The 20,662-nt window shown below is 41.3% G+C and overlaps 3 protein-coding genes across 11 annotated transcripts in view; 1 reads left to right on the forward strand and 2 right to left on the reverse strand.

The window, feature by feature from the left end:
• Positions 1-163: 163 nt before the first annotated feature.
• On the reverse strand, positions 164-7,959 carry LOC306834958 (poly(U)-binding-splicing factor PUF60-like). Of its 5 annotated transcripts, none has more exons than XM_079361303.1 (11): positions 7,852-7,959; positions 6,105-6,200; positions 5,894-5,983; positions 5,136-5,186; positions 4,153-4,314; positions 3,959-4,051; positions 2,821-3,034; positions 2,548-2,738; positions 1,866-1,977; positions 922-1,169; positions 164-813 (listed from the first exon to the last, which is right to left on the reverse strand). In XM_079361303.1, the coding sequence occupies exons 1-11, from the start codon at positions 7,867-7,869 to the stop codon at positions 514-516; spliced, it is 1,575 nt and encodes a 524-aa protein (XP_079217429.1). In that variant the 5' UTR covers positions 7,870-7,959; the 3' UTR covers positions 164-513. The 5 variants fall into 5 exon arrangements, with proteins under 5 accessions (XP_079217429.1, XP_079217428.1, XP_079217427.1 ...); XM_079361302.1 differs by having other exon boundaries at positions 1,848-1,977; XM_079361301.1 differs by having other exon boundaries at positions 2,506-2,738.
• A 1,360-nt stretch (positions 7,960-9,319) lies between these two features.
• On the forward strand, positions 9,320-18,032 carry LOC306834764 (poly(U)-binding-splicing factor PUF60-like). 4 transcript variants are annotated; one of them, XM_079360931.1, is made up of 11 exons: positions 9,320-9,405; positions 11,480-11,575; positions 11,697-11,786; positions 11,998-12,048; positions 12,870-13,031; positions 13,133-13,225; positions 14,208-14,421; positions 14,503-14,735; positions 15,304-15,436; positions 16,665-16,912; positions 17,021-18,032. In XM_079360931.1, exons 1-11 carry the CDS (start codon positions 9,385-9,387, stop codon positions 17,318-17,320), a joined length of 1,641 nt encoding a protein of 546 aa, XP_079217057.1. In that variant the 5' UTR covers positions 9,320-9,384; the 3' UTR covers positions 17,321-18,032. The 4 variants fall into 4 exon arrangements, with proteins under 4 accessions (XP_079217057.1, XP_079217058.1, XP_079217059.1 ...); XM_079360932.1 differs by having other exon boundaries at positions 9,321-9,405; positions 15,304-15,418; XM_079360933.1 differs by having other exon boundaries at positions 9,322-9,405; positions 14,503-14,693; positions 15,304-15,418.
• The window catches only part of nrbp2b (nuclear receptor binding protein 2b), a 31,412-nt gene continuing 28,680 nt past the window's right edge, over positions 17,931-20,662 (reverse strand). For both annotated transcript variants that reach the window (XM_079360935.1, XM_079360936.1), the window contains exons 17-18: positions 20,285-20,340; positions 17,931-20,140 (exon numbers count right to left, since the gene is read on the reverse strand). In XM_079360935.1, the coding sequence (XP_079217061.1) occupies positions 20,054-20,140; positions 20,285-20,340 (143 nt within the window). In that variant the 3' untranslated portion in view covers positions 17,931-20,053. The remainder of the gene's footprint in view (positions 20,141-20,284; positions 20,341-20,662) is intronic.

The following is a 20,662-nucleotide window of genomic DNA, read 5'->3' on the forward strand; positions in this document are numbered from 1 at the left end:
GGATTGTGTTCAATAATTGTCAAACAAGTATATGCAGGTTATATTTTCTGTTGTCCCTAGGTGATAGGGATAGATTTTAAAAAGCACATACACCTCTACAAGACTACAAAATGTCATTAACTCTTCAGAAACATGTCTGAAAATAAAAGCAGACTTTGTGAACTTTGTGGACAAACAACCTTTAATAGAAGAAAGGGAAACATGTTTACATGTCCAGGCAATTTAGTCAAAAACAAAAAGCAGAAAAAGAGTAAATGGTTTTATGCGATTGGATTATAAAATTTGCACCAAAAAAAAGACTGTCTTTACAGATCACAACGCAAAAAAATGACATGTAAATATATTTACTAATTCCCTCTGATGGGGCATTTTACAATAATATCAACAGCAATAAAAAAAAGAGAGGGAAATTAAACAAGTATCTGAAGACGACATTTCTCGCTGCAGTGACTGGTTAGAATGATTTTGGGCTTCACGTATTGGGATGGTGCTGGGGAACCACTTCAGATTCTTTTACGCCGAGAGGTCACTGCTGTTAAAACGGTCTTGGTCATACACCTCTGCGACAACTTTGCGACCTCCGAACCAGCGTTCATTGAGCGCCTGGATAGCTTTGTCCATTTCTGAAGCCATGGAAAACTCCACAAAGATTTTTACAATGATATCTGCATCTTCCTCTTCGCCTTGCTTTTCCTGGTATATGATGACTCTGTTGACGGAGCCAAATTTCCCGCACTCTTCCGTCACCTCGCCCTCCAGGTCGTCATCGATGTCCTCTGGTCCCACCATATTTCGAAGCACCATCACCGTGGTCTGGACAGGAAAGATTTTATTGAGAAAAATCATTTTCAGGATTATTAAAAAACAGTGAATTCAATCTTTTATCAAGGTTTTTTTCTCTCCTTATGATTCATATCTCACCTCTGATTTTCGGAGCAGTTTCTGCATCACCATGTGTCTGGCACTGCTGCCCGAGATGCTCATGTGCTCTTGGTCGCTCAGCATTTCCTGCCCTGGGCCATCCTGTAGAATCTCCTCCTTCTCCTCTTTCCTCTCTTGCTGGTTGGAACCACTCACTTGATTAGACAGGACTGGCGGCGATGCGAGCACAGGGTTCACAAGACCAACCTGCGGAAGCACTGGTAACGCAGGACGCACTGGAGTCACCCCTTTAAAAGCAAGGCAGGCAGTCAGTGAGGTCAAATGTGCTCATGGAGACACTCTTCAAAATAAATTATAACTACAAAGATGACACAGACCAAAAAAAATCATAGCAATATAATCAGAGAAAGTGTAACATGAATAAACCCAAGAGGGGGATGAACAAAGATGATTGATTAGTCATTATTCATTACAAAGCAAAGCGTTTGCAGACCTTAAAGAGGACATATTATCCACCTTTTCAACAGTCCGCTGACGTTTGTGACCCTGTACAAACTAGCTTTCTCAGTATCACCACTGTTTCGGTGTGTCTGTCTCTTTAAATGCAATGAGCTTCCAATGGGATTTCAAAGTACACATCACTTTGTAGTGGGAGTAGAATGGCGAACCTGGGCAGTTTTGCTCTACGCTGGGGGTGGAGTAGTCCATAGGCAGAAAGAAAACAATCAAACCTGTGATGTCACCAGTTGAGAATATTTGAAACGATGCATTTTTCTCTGTGTGCTAAGACTGATGCAGACCACAAACGAATGGATGGATTTGTTTCAAATTTTGTGGGTTGATAAGACACTGTCACCCACATAATCAAAAACACTGTCAAGGTGGATTTTTCATAATAGGTCCCCTTTAAAACTGGATTTTCAAATCAATGGGTTCGAACAGTGTGATAAAAAATGAGCACTCACTCATGTCTTGGTACACACCTGTGATGACCCCTGGTGCCTGGGCAGCCATAACCGCCTGAGGAATTCCCATTTGTGGAGCAAGAAGTGAATGTGTTAACGCCCCCAGGACTGACGCGCCGGCTACAGCCTCCTTAAGAGAGGGGGGGGCCGAAGACATTAGGTAAGGGAAAGACAGAACACAGCACAAGGCAGCACAGTCAACGATCACAGCATGGCACAAGGAGATTTTCTGAGCAGGTCATGCATTCTGTGTATACAGATATTTACTTTTAAATGATTACGCAGTACTGAGAACTGTCTCGTTAGTCACTGTCAACTTCAAAATATACATCTGTGTGAACGAAGAGAACTCTTAGCTTACACACCCAATCAGTGCATGGGAGGAGCTGTTATGGCTTACTTTACCATCAAGTGTTCAAAAACAAAAAAGTACAATTCAACGTCTACATTTTTGGGGGGGAAACATTAAACTGAATGAACAAAGACTAAGCCCAGATTAAGTGATATATTAGGGGGTAAAATTGACACTGTACGGGCAGCTGCTGTTTTCATGATCCCTACAAAACTTGCCTTCTCCCAGTCACCTCAATAGAGTTTCCTATGCCCATATTATCTGTATTGTTGGTGTCAACTCTAGCTACATCTGGGTTATATTTACCTGGAAGGCCATTAAATCCCTTTGAAAGGGGTTTATACTTGCCTGGGCCGTAATTTTAGCGGTGGCTGCCGCTGCAGCCACAGCTGCAGCAGTCGGCAGACCACCAGGTGTCGTGGGGGTCAGTAGGGGCATGGGCGGAGTCACTGCCTTGCCCACCCGTAGGTACTGACCCCCCAGGTCAAAGAGGTTCATAGAAGACACAGCGTCCAGGGCTGACTGAGGCTGTTCATATTCTGTAAGTGGATAAAATACTTGTTAGTAGCAGAGCAGGGGGCAACAGCGAGAGGACGAGCGAATGAGGGCTCTCCAGCTCACCGATGAAGCCAAAGCCTCTGTGTCGCCCTGTGGTGGGGTCTCTGGCTAACGTGCAAGACTTGATCCTTCCGAATGCCTCAAACACACTCTTGATGTCAGAGTCCGACAGGTCAGGGTGGACAGACGCCACGTAGATGCGGTTAAAAGCCCGTGCTTCCTCTGCCAACTGTTCAATGATGGGTTGCGCCTGACCGATGTTACTTGGCCGCCCAACCTATAGCACAGATAATACCAGCAGGGCTACTGAGATCGGAGTTTTTAGTACCAACCGAGAACGCACTCCCTCAAATCACTGACAACTTACAGCCCTGACATTCGGCAGCCACAAGATCAGTCAAAGTCACTCTGCTCTTACAACCATGACACAATGTTATACCAAGTGTTACATCTGCTTTACCTGATGAAAACAATCCTTTCTGCTATTCTGTTACCGTCACATCGCCCACCAAATAAAACGTCCATCAGCTGAGCACATATTCTAATTTGACCTTTTAAATCTTGATGAGCTCTGTTAAACATGCAGACATTAGCTACCGTTCAATTTGCAGAACTAAAGTACATCTCTAATGTAAGAGGGACCACTGACACTTAAGAATATAAAGCTTTTTCTAGAAACACTACATACTTGTGACTAGCTGATCAGGTGGCAACACCGAAAGGGCGACACATTCTTACAGCTACGCGTACTAACATCTTCCTCCCTGTGAACCTCAACTCTGCTCCTACAATAAGACGAGTATCTAAGTGCGACTGGGATCTGTACTACAGATGGGGCGGCCAAGCAACACCAACCAGGCGCAGCCCATCATCAGCACATGGTACAGAGTTAACACCACGGGCCGCTGGGTGTCCTGGTCACTAAAACAGCTTTGATGAAATCATAAAAAAACACACACACACACACACAGACGGACAGTACACCAACAAACAAAACCAGGCACACGCAGAACACACGCACCTGAAAATCACAAAGACAAGCAAGCAAGAGAGAGAGAGATTAGTCACACAGCCGTCTTTACAGATCGTCAGAGGAACACTTCATTTACAAATCAACTCAAAAGAGGAATCTTAGATCCACAACTTTGCCAACTCCTTTAAAAAAATAAAAAATAAAAAAGCACACCTCCAGGATACTTACCTTAATGTTTCGCCCTCCCAGCATGACTGAGTTCATCTGCTCCAGAGCCAGCTGAGCAGCCTCTGGCAAATCATACTCCACAAATGCAAACCCCTGCACAAGAGACAAATGCAAGACAGCAGTTTTAAGTTTAAAGCAACAAGAAACAAAAAAAACTATGTTTGCTGTATTTCACTCTCCTTATGTTAACCAACCTTGTGTTTCATTGTGACAGAATCCCAAGACATGTCAATACTCTTGATCGGGCCGAAGGGGGCAAAGGCCTGTCTGATGGTATCCTCACCCAGCTCATAGTATATGGAGCCAACATACACCCGACCCATGATGGCGAGAGCCCGTTGTCGCTGAGCTGCCACCTGCCAACCAGGGAAAAAAACATGGTAAGCATTAGAGAGTAATAGAGAGGACACACACACACACACACACTAATTATAAGTGTATATTTTCTACTGTGCTTGTTTTTCCCAGAAATAATTAGAGGCCAAATCTAAGTTAGGGAGTCTGGACAAGTAATTAGAGTAATAAATGAGATACTGATGTTACCAATGGACACAACATTGTGAAGAATGCTAACATGTATAACTATTGTCACTTTTTCATGTCATTACAATATGGTCTCTTTTCTGTCACTTTTGAACAGACAAATGGAGGAAAACACACTCGTGATTTACATGCACAGCCCTCACAAATATTTGGCTTCAGTAACTGACCTGTAGTCCACGGATGCAAGTAAGGTAACAAAAGTAATCGTGGAGTTCAAAAGACATCCATACAAAGTCTTAACGAAAGCATTTCAAACTTTCTTCTCATGTCTAAGGGGAGGGATGCTGACTGAAGCTGTATTCATTCTATTACCCACACAACATAGCATGTGCCTATTTAATGACACCATGGAAAGTTAACTTCTTCACTAACAGGAAAAAAAAAAATCATTTTAAGAAGGCCAAAAAGATCTGTGTTTCAGCCTTTCTCTCAGATCAGTAAAGTGACTCATCTCACGAAGAATTACGGACGTGGTTACATGTACACTAACAGCACGTCTCTTGTTTCTTACAAAATATGCATTACTGGGTTAAGCAAAAAGGATGGGAGTGTTGCCATAGCAACCAATAAAAGATAAGGGTAACAGTCCTTCTCCATTTCGCACAGAAAAAAAAAGGTTTAATAATCTATTGACCGATTGTAAAGGTGAGAGAGGATCTCCAAAGCCCATTGTCACTGCTGCCATCTGAAAGACAGTAAAGGTGAAAAAAGTGCTGAAAAGTAGGTTAGATATCCCTTAGCTTTGCTTTTCAAAACTGTCATTTCTTTGCTAGATATACAAAAACGGTTAAACTAACTCTATATGCAGACACTCCCTCTAAACAACATACAGTTTGGGGAATTGTCCCCCCCTATTTCAATTACAAATTAACACACAGCAAATAAACATAAAACAAGTCCTTCCCCCCAAAAAAGGAGCCTAGTCTACAGCTGTAGTACTTTTTTTCCTTTCCACTGAGTGGTGGAGGTGGGACTAACAAATGGACACCTAATAACGCAACCATCATCTAAGTCAACAAAAGACTGACACTATAAAAATCCAAAAGACTACAATTTATTCAATGATTAAAAACTCACGGGGACACACACAACAAAAAAGACTGAAAAGTCTGCACACAAATGTCTCAAGTTTCCTTCATCTGGGTAAGAAAAACAAAAACGGATACGTTTCAGCACAAGGCCAAAATGCATCTGTTGTTGGTTTGCTGTTCTTACCTGGATGAAGGAAATTTAAAGGACATTTGTGTGCTGACTTTTCTGTCTATTTTTAGTCTTGTGCACCTGAAACTGATTACTGTCGAGTGTGCTCCTTTTTTGCTGATTTTTTTTTTTTTTTTTTTTTTTTAACACACATTACAAATGTATGGTTTCAAAATGTTGCACACATCTCACCTGCAGGTTGGTGAGTTGTTGTTGCTGATGGGCGATGGTCTGCTTCACCAACACACTCTTAATGCTTTGTTCCATGGCATACTTCTTTGCCTGAGGAAGAAATAACAAATATCACTCTCTGAACAAGTATTCTTTATGACTTTATGTATAATACATTTTGACAGATACATGCATGCAAGAAACCAGACACACTATGTCAAGGGTTTCTTACCATCTGAAGTGCCTCCTGCTGCTCTGGGGTAAGAGGCGGGAGGCCAAGCTTGGAGCCTGTGCCCTGTCCATTCTCCATCGTCAGAGCTTCACCTCCCTGCAATGTAGAGATCGCAATTAAATAAACATGACATAAGTACCTGGATCTTAAACTTCTGCCTGTATGTACATCCTTATCAGCAACATCCCAGCCAAGAAGTCACAACATCTAATGCAGGTTATTATTTAAATGTGAAGCATATGTAGGACATGCACCCAGATTTAGACCAGGTGGAACCGGACAAACTCCTTACCTACGAAACCCGCTAATCGCTGGGTCCACCAGACTGAGGCAGGAAAGCCCCCAAGGGGAAGAAGATTGATGGGGAAGCTTTAACAATTCAACAAGCCTAGTGAGAAATAAAAGATGCCTTCAGACTACTTATATATATTTAATAAAATAAAATAAAAAAAACAGGCAGCCAGCATCATTTTAACATATCAATCTACATATAAGCTGCGCCTCTTGCCTGTTCCACTTGCTCTCCTCACTTTCTGGCACTTTACCGTGTTTACTTGTATTTTTATTGTGTTCATTCTTTTGGGGTGTTCTGGATAGTCACTTCAACATGGAATAGCGTTAAAGAGAGAGTATTGGGGGCGCAACAAGTTGGGATCCAATTCCATGCCAGAAACATGGTTGCATCAACAATTTTGTGACAAGCATCTCCAACAGCTTTCAGACTGTTCTGGACGACCAGGAACTGTAAGATAAAGGGCTGCAGGCTCAATGTTCTCAATACAAACCAATGTTGTAATCCCGGTGACCTGACGACTAAAGAAAGTGTTTGTTGCTCTAACAAAGAATAGAATAGATTTAGCCAACAAATCTATTCTTTAATATATCTGACACACAGCCCTGTCTCCCGGTGAGGCTCACATCTGCACGTCAATGCTGAGTCTATGGTGGCCAGTGATATCTTGTTTTTTTGTTATGTGACGGGAAAGCAGGCTCCAAAAGACTCAAACTGATCCACTTGTTCCTTCTATTGTGAGTCTATTGGGACCTTGAAGCACTTGGTTGTATTTTGATGGGTCTCAAAGATGTTGAGTCAAAATTAAAAATTGGTTATCACTAAAAAAAATACCATTGTTTTATACTTAAAATTTTCTATCTGGTGTGGATAATTCTTAACCCATCAATTTCCACATTTATGTTTTCTAATGTATTTCTATGCACAACTCCCCTGCATAAATAAACGTGCCTTACATAAACAATAATGTGAATAAATGTGTTTTATTTAACTAAGAGACTACAAAATATAAACATTTTCAGTGTTACTTATTGCTAAAACTATGTTTTGTTTAATATTGTACATTTGTTTGAATATATCTTTCTGATATTTGGTTTTTAAAACCAACGCACCGAATATTAACGTTAACCTTTTCCAGCTGAAACAGCAACAAAGTCCTCAATTTAAACCAAATATGTTAAAACAAAAGTCGATGTGAAGTTTCAGTAAGTTTTATTTTTACATGAATAAATAAATGTATGAGTCCTTTTGTTCAAAGGCACGAGGCCTTCAACAACGAGTTAGCTAAAATCGGCTAGCGTTAGCCGTTCGTTACCAAAAGGCGCGCGAAGCAAAGAGACACAATTAACGTTAAATTTACGGATTTTTTTTTTTTAATAATGTGAATGCACCACACGTCGAGTACAACCTACCTATCGGACAGAGTAGCTGATAAATCTTAAATGCGTTTCACACCTTTTCGAAGAGGCCCATTCTTCTAAATCCTCCTCCTTCTTCGTCGTCGTATGATGGTCGTCGTCGTCTTCTTCTTCGTTTGATCAAATTCCAGCAGGCTTTTTTTTCTCTTCTTCTTTAGTCTTATGGCGGTTGGCAAACCGCTATTTGGTTTGCATTTCCGCCACCTACTGGTAAGGAGAGTAGATGAAACTATCTAATAATAATTAATAATTTGTACTTCAGTTTCACACCCTGTTATATTGAAAATACACACACGCACACACACAAACAGGCTGAAAAACACATGAAAAAATAGGATCCTATGAATTAACGGAGGGATGACAGGGTGAAGGGGCTGCCCACAGCATGCACTCCTGAGTTGGTGCGGAGCTTGCTCAAGGGCACCTCGGCAGTACTTAGGTACCTCTCTAGCTACCAATCCAGTTTTCCAGGCTTGGTCCGAAACTTGAACCGTTGACCCTTTGGTTCCCAACACAAGTCTCTACAGAATGAGCTACTGCCACCCCATATAAAACATTTCGGAAGTAATAATTTTTTTTTTTAAAAAGTGAAAATAATGCTATCTTCTCTATCTTGTCTAAGGTACTGAAATAAAATACTAACCTTAATTTTCTAAATTCTTTAGTAGAATATCAAACTTTGACTTCTTTCAGGTTTTCAGTTATCTTCTTTTTAAACTATATTTCTGACAATTTAAAATGACATGTTTCCTATTGTCCACAGTAGCATCTACCTGTATTATATTTTCCCATTTTATACAATGTGTGTTTTGTTTTTTTTAGTTAGTTTTGCAATTTAAATAAAACCTAAAAACAGTAAATGAACACCGGTAAATTCAGACCTGTACATAAAAAAGAAAAAGCATAGACCTTTGGAAGTTTGCATTGTTTATGTATGTACAGCAGTGTGTTAAATGAAGACAGTGCAAAATGTGTAAAGCATTTGATGTGTGACTCTTGGGACAACTGTGTGCAGATGAGAAATAAAAAGGGAAACTTCAGTCCAAGAGTCAGTGTGCTTTTCCCCTGCCATAAAAAAGTGAGGTGTTGTACAGTCCTATGGCCAAAGGGACAAGTGTATTTACTAATTAGAAAATATATTATAGAATTGTTTCACTTCTCCAACTTACAAACGTTACTACCAAATCTTCCTAGAGCACATTTAAACCGACTTTACAGGAATGTATTTAACTGCCTCATATCTGCCTGTTGTATCCATAGATGTTCTATGTACATCTATGGTTGTATCTTTTGTATTTCTGTTATCTGCGTTTACATTATTTTTATTTTCATACTCTGTTTGGTCCGTCCGTTAACGTCTGTTCCTTTTTTCTGTAAATGTTGATCTATTTATTTGTATCTGTAAAGCACTTTGTAAACAGTTGTTTTTAAAGGTTCTATATAAATAACGTTATTATGAATGATGGATTGATAGTTTACTTTGAAAACTCTAACCCTATCATCTTTCATTTAACCATTGGAAATCTCGCGATAGTTAGAGCGAGTGGGCCTCTTCTAGAGGGTGCGCTTAATGGCGGTAACAGAGCCAGCGGTAAATACATATCTAGTTAAATATAGGCAATTAAGATCTGTCAGCTACTATAGCCGATGGGTAGTTTGCACTCGGCCTATGGTATATGTAAATTATGAAGAATATCCTGTGAATCAATATGTATTTTATCTCCTTGCTCCGCGCGCCTTAGTAATGAATGGCTAACTCCTTGTTAGCAGGCCCCGCCGTTTATATCGCGCCTTTGAATAAATTTCCAGTTACAGTTGTTTGTTTATGTGTATATGCCAGTTATTGAATCTTAATATCTACTTTGAGTTCAGGACATTGTTGCTATTTTAGCTGGATAACGTTGGCAGTTGCGTTAGCACGGATTAGCATTGATGCGAACGTCACGCAAACGTCAACTTTCTAGAAATCACAGTTGGCGCATGCGCAGCATGTGTAAGAGGGGCAGGTTGGGTATAGATTTAAGGATTCACGATACTCGGTTCGCGATACGATTCTCTCACGATTTATCAGACAAAATGAGACTGTAGACAGAAGATGAGTGTAAAAGATTCCTTTAGGAGCCGCTTGCCCAGAGTGATTTGACCTTTTATTGTTTTGATTCTCTTAATAAGGAGAGGTGATCGGATCTTCTCGTTGTGTTGTCGATTAATTGCTGCATCGTGTTGGTTGTGCTTTTTGTGTAGTTCCTTGTCTTTTTTTGTAATACTTGCACACAGTTTTGTCTGGTTTGATCTTCTCACCTATTTTCTGTCTCAGGGAAGCCAAAATGCTTAAACACCTCCGATTTCTTTCCTGTTTTTTATTAAATATATAAGTAGTCTGAAGGCATCTTTTATTTCCCACTAGAACGTGTTGGATTGTTAAAGCTTCCCCATCAATCTTCTTCCCCTTGGGGGCTTTCCTGCCTCAGTCTGGTGGACCCAGCGATTAGCGGGTTTCGTAGGTAAGGAGTTTGTCCGGTTCCACCTGGTCTAAATCTGGGTGCATGTCCTACATATGCTTCACATTTAAATAATAACCTGCATTAGATGTTGTGACTTCTTGGCTGGGATGTTGCTGATAAGGATGTACATCACTGATTTAGGTAGCCTGCCGCGAAGCCGCTTTTTGCACGGCCTATTTTAAAAAAACACGGCCTTGAAATTTTTGCACGGCTTGACCTAGGCCGTGCAAAAATCTACATTTAATAGACGTGCTTACTACACGGGTTTCTGTACGGTGCCACCCGTGCCCTATTTGGTAGGCGGAATATCAGGATAACGATAGCCGCTATGTAAATAGCGTCAGATGGTAGCAGCTAACCGCTAACAGCTATCCGCTAACTAATAAATCCAACAAAAGAGAAAAACGCTACATAAACAAAACCAACGCTGGAAACATCCAGCAGTTCATCCACTTTGTCATTGGCATGTGACTGTTTATTACAAGAACTCAATCCAGCTTTGTTTCAGAGAAGGCTGTGTGCGGTGAGGAGAAATACACACGTAAACAATCAGCTGTGTGTTACAGTCAATGGTTTAAACACGGCGGAGTTTCGTTTACCAACGTAACACAGGAAGTGACGACTCTTTCAACCAATCAACGGACTGCAGGGTTTAGCTCCAGATGATTGACTTATCAAGGTCTAGGGATCTATTATTACTGGATGACACAATATTATATTATGAATTTATGTGTTTGTTGTTTGTTTTTTAAAGAAAGTGCAGATAGAAGCAGTGGGCCAACAAAGGGCTTAGACAACATGAACCAAGTGAGTTGCAGTCAAATGATGATGGGGTGTGTCAGGGTAGGGGCTGTACAGTAAATCAACATTATGAAGCTTGGGAAAACTAAAATGTGAAAACTAAAACGTGTAACAATGCATCTTATTGAACAGAATGCACCATTTAGAGACTTATTCAGTTTTCTTCAAAACTAGTGTGTTAGGGAGCACATAACCGCCGCGCCGCCGTTAGTGACACTGAAAAAAAATTGCACCCCCTGTATTTTTTTTTGCACCCCCTGTTTTCCCATTTCTGCCTAAATCACTGATGTACATACAGGCAGAAGTTTAAGATCCAGGTACTTATGTCATGTTTATTTAATTGCGATCTCTACATTGCAGGGAGGTGAAGCTCTGACGATGGAGAATGGACAGGGCACAGGCTCCAAGCTTGGCCTCCCGCCTCTTACCCCAGAGCAGCAGGAGGCACTTCAGAGGGTAAGAAACCCTTGACATAGTGTGTCTGGTTTCTTGCATGCATGTATCTGTCAACATGTATTATACATAAAGTCATAAAGAATGCTTGTTCAGAGAGTGATATTTGTTATTTCTTCCTCAGGCAAAGAAGTATGCCATGGAACAAAGCATTAAGAGTGTGTTGGTGAAGCAGACCATCGCCCATCAGCAACAACAACTCACCAACCTGCAGGTGAGATGTGTGCAACATTTTGAAACCAGATGTTTGTAGTGTGTGTGTCCCTCTGAGTTTTTAATCCTTAATAAATTGTAGTCTTTTGGATTTTTAGAGTTTTATGTTGATGTTGTTTAGAGGCAGTCTGCATATCTTTTTGTACACCTAGTAAAGCTAAGGGATATCTAACCTACTTTTCAGCACTTTTTTCACCTTTACTGTCTTTCAGATGGCAGCAGTGACAATGGGCTTTGGAGATCCTCTCTCACCTTTACAATCGGTCAATAGATTATTAAACCTTTTTTTTCTGTGCGAAATGGAGAAGGACTGTTACCCTTATCTTTTATTGGTTGCTATGGCAACACTCCCATCCTTTTTGCTTAACCCAGTAATGCATATTTTGTAAGAAACAAGAGACGTGCTGTTAGTGTACATGTAACCACGTCCGTAATTCTTCGTGAGATGAGTCACTTTACTGATCTGAGAGAAAGGCTGAAACACAGATCTTTTTGGCCTTCTTAAAATGATTTTTTTTTTCTTTTAGTGAAGAAGTTAACTTTCCATGGTGTCATTAAATAGGCACATGCTATGTTGTGTGGGTAATAGAATGAATACAGCTTCAGTCATCCGTCAGCATCCCTCCCCTTAGACATGAGAAGAAAGTTTGAAATGCTTTCGTTAAGACTTTGTATGGATGTCTTTTGAACTCCACGATTACTTTTGTTACCTTACTTGCATCCGTGGACTACAGGTCAGTTACTGAAGCCAAATATTTGTGAGGGCTGTGCATGTAAATCACGAGTGTGTTTTCCTCCATTTGTCTGTTCAAAAGTGACAGAAAAGAGACCATATTGTAATGACATGAAAAAGTGACAATAGTTATACATGTTAGCATTCTTCACAATGTTGTGTCCATTGATTCAGTATCTCATTTATTACTCTAATTACTTGTCCAGACTCCCTAACTTAGATTTGGCCTCTAATTATTTCTGGGAAAAACAAGCACAGTAGAAAATATACACTTATAATTAGTGTGTGTGTGTGTGTGTGTCCTCTCTATTACTCTCTAATGCTTACCATGTTTTTTTCCCTGGTTGGCAGGTGGCAGCTCAGCGACAACGGGCTCTCGCCATCATGTGTCGGGTGTATGTTGGCTCCATATACTATGAGCTGGGTGAGGATACCATCAGACAGGCCTTTGCCCCCTTCGGCCCGATCAAGAGTATTGACATGTCTTGGGATTCTGTCACAATGAAACACAAGGTTGGTTAACATAAGGAGAGTGAAATACAGCAAACGTAGTTTTTTTTGTTTCTTGTTGCTTTAAACTTCAAACTGCTGTCTTGCATTTGTCTCTGGTGCAGGGGTTTGCATTTGTGGAGTATGATTTGCCAGAGGCTGCTCAGCTGGCTCTGGAGCAGATGAACTCAGTCATGCTGGGAGGGCGAAACATTAAGGTAAGTATCCTGGAGGTGTACTTTTTTATTTTTTATTTTTTTAAAGGAGTTGATTTGTAAATGAAGTGTTCCTCTGACGATCTGTAAAGACGGCTGTGTGACTAATCTCTCTCTCTCTTGCTTGCTTGTCTTTGTGATTTTCAGGTGTGTGTGTGTGTGTGTGTGTGTGTGTGTGTGTGTGTGTGTGTGTGTGTGTGTGTGTGTGTGTGTGTGTGTGTGTGTGTGTGTGTGTGTGTGTGTGTGTGTGTGTGTGTGTGTGTGTGTGTGTGTGTGTGTGTGTGTGTGTGTGTGTGTGTGTGTGTGTGTGTGTGTGTGTGTTTTCATCAAAGCTGTTTTAGTGACCAGGACACCCAGCGGCCCGTGGTGTTAACTCTGTACCATGTGCTGATGATGGGCTGCGCCTGGTTGGTGTTGCTTGGCCGCCCCATCTGTAGTACAGATCCCAGTCGCACTTAGATACTCGTCTTATTGTAGGAGCAGAGTTGAGGTTCAAAGGGAGGAAGATGTTAGTACGCGTAGCTGTAAGAATGTGTCGCCCTTTCGGTGTTGCCACCTGATCAGCTAGTCACAAGTATGTAGTGTTTCTAGAAAAAGCTTTATATTCTTAAGTGTCAGTGGTCCCTCTTACATTAGAGATGTACTTTAGTTCTGCAAATTGAACGGTAGCTAATGTCTGCATGTTTAACAGAGCTCATCAAGATTTAAAAGGTCAAATTAGAATATGTGCTCAGCTGATGGACGTTTTATTTGGTGGGCGATGTGACGGTAACAGAATAGCAGAAAGGATTGTTTTCATCAGGTAAAGCAGATGTAACACTTGGTATAACATTGTGTCATGGTTGTAAGAGCAGAGTGACTTTGACTGATCTTGTGGCTGCCGAATGTCAGGGCTGTGAGTTGTCATTGATTTGAGGGAGTGCGTTCTCGGTTGGTACTAAAAACTCCGATCTCAGTAGCCCTGCTGGTATTATCTGTGCTATAGGTTGGGCGGCCAAGTAACATCGGTCAGGCGCAACCCATCATTGACCAGCTGGCAGAGGAAGCGCGGGCTTTTAACCGCATCTACGTGGCGTCTGTCCACCCTGACCTGTCGGACTCTGACATCAAGAGTGTGTTTGAGGCATTCGGAAGGATCAAGTCTTGCACGTTAGCCAGAGACCCCACCACAGGGCGACACAGAGGCTTTGGCTTCATCGGTGAGCTGGAGAGCCCTCATTCGCTCGTCCTCTCGCAGTTGCCCCTGCTCTGCTACTAACAAGTATTTTATCCACTTACAGAATATGAACAGCCTCAGTCAGCCCTGGACGCTGTGTCTTCTATGAACCTCTTTGACCTGGGGGGCCAGTACCTACGGGTTGGCAAGGCAGTGACTCCGCCCATGACCCTACTGACCCCCACGACACCTGGTGGTTTGCCGCCTGCTGCAGCTGTGGCTGCAGCGGCAGCCACCGCTAAAATTACGGCCCAGGCAAGTATGAATCCCTTCCAAAGGGATTTAATGGCCTTCCAGGTAAATATAACCCAGATGTAGCTAGAGTTGACACCAACAATACAGATAATATGGGCATAGGAAACTCTATTGAGGTGACTGGGAGAAGGCAAGTTTTGTAGGAATCATGAAAACAGCAGCTGCCTGTACAGTGTCAATTTTACCCCCTAATATATCACTTAATCTGGGCTTAGTCTTTGTTCATTCAGTTTAATGTTTCCCCCCCACAAATGTAGACGTTGAATTGTACTTTTTTGTTTTTGAACACTTGATGGTAAAGTAAGCCATAACAGCTCCTCCCATGCACTGATTGGGTGTGTAAGCTAAGAGTTCTCTTCGTTTGCACAAACACACAGACAGATATTCTGAAGTTATTTAAAAGTAAATACCTGTATACACAGGATGCATGACCTGCTCAGAAAAATCACAAGTTAATAAGAGTGAACTTAAATAATGCTCGTAAGTTTGCGTCTCTCTAAAGAAGGTCCAGGTTGAGTGACTCCCTGTGCCGTGCTGTGTGATCGTTGACTGTGCTGCCTTGTGCTGTGTTCTGTCTTTCCCTTACCTAACGGCCCCCCCCTCTCTTAAGGAGGCTGTAGCCGGCGCGTCAGTCCTGGGGGCGTTAACTGCGCCCTCACTCCTTGCTCCACAAATGGGAATTCCTCAGGCGGTTATGGCTGCCCAGGCACCAGGGGTCATCACAGGTGTGTACCAAGACATGAGTGAGTGCTCATTTTTTATCACACTGTTGAAAATCCAGTTTTAAAAACACAACATATTGTGAACATGTTCTATTGTCCTAAACTATACTTTACATTTTTGGATATTTTGATATATAATTGACTGATGGGTTGATGACATGTGCTAGAATTGAGCTTTTCATTTAGCTTAATATTAGTTAAAAGCTAAGTCATAATCACAACAATGTTCTTTGAATCAGTGAAATCCAGTTTCGCCAAATCTAAAAATCAAGAATAATCTTAAAGGCAGGGTTGGAAATTTTCTCCAGATCCACGTCTTTAGATTTTGGTTGAAATTGTCTTTGAAGTCCTGACAGAAATGAATAACTCCTGTGCGCTGAAAAAGGAACAAAGAAAATCCGTCATCTGTAGCCTGTTTGTAAGCCTGTAAAAACTTTGACCAATGTCTGCCACAAGGTACCAATCTGATGACCCAATCACGTCTCTACCCCATGTGTGCATGAGCCCACTCTCAAAGCATGAGCTGAGGTCCGCTTCTGGACCAATGGCGCCTGTGCATGTAAGTGAGGGGCGTGGCTTTTGAGGGAGCGAAGAGGGAAGGGGGTTGGGTGCAGACAGGGCACTGAGGGAATGAGGCTACTTTCAAAATCTGGCTAGATTTTTTTTTTTTTTTTTTATTACCAACCCTGCCTTTAAGTCGTGGAAATAATCCAGTAAAATGAAAAATAAAAAGCCCCTGATAGGGTTCAGGGTTTAAGCTGATTCTTTGTTTTAAGGTGAACTGAGTAAATGTTTATTTGAAGAAGGCAGGGCACATTATTTGTAAAGCTCATTTCAACAACAAGGCAAAGTGCTTCATGTGGCTTTTAAGATTTAGTCCGAGTCCGTCACTACACCCAGATTTCTCGACTGGTCTGTGGTTTTCAGTCTCACTGATTGAAGCTGCATGCTGACTCTCTTTCTTTCCTCTTTTGCTCCAGAAAAAAAAGTGTTGTCTTGGAAGTTATAACTCATTTTATTGTTGTTTTTTTATAATCTGAGCTCGTGGGAGCATGTAGATGTTAAACAGAAGAGGACCTAGGATACAACCTTGGGGAACTCGGTATGGTTAAACCAGAAGGCGTTAAATAACTGAAGATAATGTTCCCTCCTCTTGTTACCGCATCTGTGTGATTACATTTCCATGAATTTTGAAGAGTGTCTCCATGAGCACATTTGACCTCACTGACTGCCTGCCTTGCTTTTAAAGGGGTGACTCCAGTGCGTCCTGCGTTACCAGTGCTTCCGCAGGTTGGTCTTGTGAACCCTGTGCTCGCATCGCCGCCAGTCCTGTCTAATCAAGTGAGTGGTTCCAACCAGCAAGAGAGGAAAGAGGAGAAGGAGGAGATTCTACAGGATGGCCCAGGGCAGGAAATGCTGAGCGACCAAGAGCACATGAGCATCTCGGGCAGCAGTGCCAGACACATGGTGATGCAGAAACTGCTCCGAAAATCAGAGGTGAGATATGAATCATAAGGAGAAAAAAAAACCTTGATAAAAGATTGAATTCACTGTTTTTTAATAATCCTGAAAATGATTTTTCTCAATAAAATCTTTCCTGTCCAGACCACGGTGATGGTGCTTCGAAATATGGTGGGACCAGAGGACATCGATGACGACCTGGAGGGTGAGGTGACGGAAGAGTGCGGGAAATTTGGCTCCGTCAACAGAGTCATCATATACCAGGAAAAGCAAGGCGAAGAGGAAGATGCAGATATCATTGTAAAAATCTTTGTGGAGTTTTCCATGGCTTCAGAAATGGACAAAGCTATCCAGGCGCTCAATGAACGCTGGTTCGGAGGTCGCAAAGTTGTCGCAGAGGTGTATGACCAAGACCGTTTTAACAGCAGTGACCTCTCGGCGTAAAAGAATCTGAAGTGGTTCCCCAGCACCATCCCAATACGTGAAGCCCAAAATCATTCTAACCAGTCACTGCAGCGAGAAATGTGGGCCTCGGAAACATCTGTTTTTATTCCCCTCTTTTTTTATTGCTGTCATGGTAAAACGCCCCATCAGGGGGAATCGGTGAATATATTTACTTTTCATTTTTATGCGTTTTGATCTGTAAAGACGGTCTTTTGGTGCAAATTAAATTTTTTATAATCAACCCTTATACAACTGTTTTTTTCTGCTTTTGTTATTTGTCTTTCATGAAATTGCCGGCACATGTAAAAAAAAATGTTTTCTTTTTACTATTAAAGATTGTTTGTCCACAAGAAGTGTGATGTTTTTCAATATTGTCTTCGGTGTTTGGGTTGGAAACAAAAGCACAGGATCAGGATAGTTTAAATAAAAACACTCATGAGGCGTATGTTGATGGATCGGCTGTTCCCGATTTGTAACTTTCTTTTAAATTCATCGAAATAAACTAAGCTTTTTTCCCCCTTTTTTTACATTACACATTACATTACTGAACCTGCTCTATTGAATTTAAACCAGAAATTATTTTTGAAAATAACAAAATCAGACACGCCTCCAACATGTCACATATAGTTTATTGTCATGTATTTAACTGCAGGAGCTAAAATATTAAACCAAAGTTTTAAGAACACATCCAAAGGCAAGTTTTTATTCAACAGATCCACAAAAAAAAAAAAAAAAAATCATTAGACATGAATACGACTGATATGGATGCTTTCTTCCCAATTTCAGTCCAAACATTCCTTTTCTTGGTCAGGTCCCCTCTGGGACAAACCTGGGACTGACAAAAAGGCAAAATGCAAAAGTTCTGACCGGTTGCAGGCTATTAAGACATGCAGCTTCACAAGATCACACGAGTGCACAACAGTGGCACCGCTCTGCATTGAAAGGTTGTCTAAAATTAAAACCCTTTAAAAGCCATAAACAAATATGTACACCACAGCCTCTAGTACATGAACGCTTTGTAGTTTTCAGCGCTTCTCTTTTGAGAAACACACAAATAGGAAGGCATGACACAGAGAAGAGTATAAGTCCTGTATGCGGAGACTGTACAGCAGCTATGACAAACAGAGATCTAAAAGACCCGGCTGAACAAATGAAGCACGGCTAAGTGATCCTAACGCTGAAGACCAATCATTACAATCCTCTCATTTATTTTGCTGCCTAGCTCCGTTCAGGACAAAGTCCTGGATCCAGGATTCCTGACGAGATTAAATCTGGTTGAAGGGATGCGTTCTGTTTTTGAGCTGGCGTGGGCTGCAGTGCAACCAACGGCAAAGTTCACTCTGAAAATGTCTGAATAAAATACAGGGTGTGTGTTATTAAAGAATTAACGTCCAAATGAAAATATTGCGCACTTCAATCATATATATATATTTTTTTATCTTATCGTCAGCAGCCCATGGAAAGCAACAAAGACAAGCATATCATGGATTAGGAGAATACTAAAAAAAATATTCTGGAAGGCTTTTGGATGGATTCATTTCCTTCAAAAGATTCCCTGACGGAAAAAAAACTGAGAAAATATGTCGGATGTATTTTTTTTAGATAATGACTGTGGAAGAAATATAGTTAAACAAAATGGTAATTTATATCAAGTCTTTATTTTTTTGTGGATTTAATTTCTTCCTATTTCAATTTTGTAAACAAGCTGCGGCATATCACATGATCAATATAAATATTGGCTATACAGTAGCTCTTAACGGACATTCTCAAAGGCTGACTTTGTGATGTCGAATCACGATAAGAGATTCAATTCAGTCCGAATCAATAAATCTGCTGGTTTTGAAAATTGTAAAAGTCAGCCTGAATGAGTGAAACTCTAAGTCAGGTTCGACGCCCTTTTGTCAGGACTTATCCAAAGTACGTTGCCATAGCAGGCACTTGTCAATCTTTGGCTTTCAGAACATGTTCACGGGGAAACCCCTTAAGAGCACAACAGGCTTAAAAGAGAGGCATCAACACCTCGACCCTCGTCATTACATTTAGGCATGGCGTGTGGAGCTCTGGGAGAAGTGACCTTTAAATCGAAGACTGCAGGGAGGCGTGAAAGAAAGAAAGAAAAACAGGCTTGTGCAAAGCGTCTATTATTCACAGTTATAAAGAAATAAATACGTAAACTGCACGAGTATTACCGGTGCGTGCTGGAGAGAATATTTTACTCCTAGATTGAACGGATGGGTCGGGTTTGTAAGGGACAGACGGAGTCTTTAACTTTCGCTAAGTCCAAGTGAATCATCACAAATCAAAGAGGACATTGGAGTGCAAATAAGGCGAATGAGCAGTAAATGTACTTGTGCTGCATTTGTATGTAAAACATTTCCGTTATGAAATAGTGGCATTATGGAAAACCTAAGCTGCAACAGATCTTAAGGCATGATCGCCCTTCTAGGCAGGGAGTTCGTCAATCTTCCACTGCTTCGTGGGATTGCTGCACACAGCCGTGATGGCCCTCCGAAAAGAAGTTCTTAGGGTTTCGCTCGGATGATTTTCTGACTCTCGAGCTCCAGAATCCTTCTGCGTATGTCCCATCTTTATTTCTTTAGCTGGATCAGCTCCCGTCTCTCTCTCTCAGTTGTCGGGCTGTGTGATCCCTCCCGCCGTCCTTCCCCTCTGTCGTCGACCCGTTTCGGTCGCAAACCAGCCCCTTCTGTCTGGGCCGTGTGTCGTGACCCCTACTCACTGTGCGCTCCCAGAGGCCAGCGTCCGAACCCGATGTCGGTTGATAGCGTCCTCTAAGAATCCTGCTACCTTCTCACTGTCCTCCTACACAGCACAGCAACATAAGATAAAGAACAAAATCACTACAACTTAAAAAACATGGTTTTACTTTAAATTGCAGAAGTTAAAAAAAAAAATTTCCTTAACGATTCTCAAGAAGAAAAAAATCAAAAAGGGTTTAATCTGTACCTCAGTTATGAAGGCGTAGTGAACAAGCTCACTGGCGAGGTCTTTAGAGGTGTCGGCTGAAAGTTTCACAGAAAATATTTTAATCTTTTTAATATAGAGAGTATTTTTATAAGGGTTATTTTCCTCCTTTTTTAATTATTGTTAACAAAACCTATAAAAACACCAAATCCAAAATAAAACCAACATATCTGCAACATATCTACATATCCAACTAAGAATTATTGTTTGAGTATCTTCAGCCTGATTTGGTGCTTTGCTGCTGCTGTCAAAGGAGCAGTATGTAACTGTGACATCTAGTGTTTAAAATGGGTACTGCAGTCTAAACTCTAAACATCACAGAGAGCTGTCTTCCCCCCTCCTCTCACACAGGTCACCATG

This window comes from Symphodus melops, assembly GCF_947650265.1.
Source record: "Symphodus melops genome assembly, chromosome: 14".
NCBI lineage: Eukaryota > Metazoa > Chordata > Actinopteri > Labriformes > Labridae > Symphodus > Symphodus melops.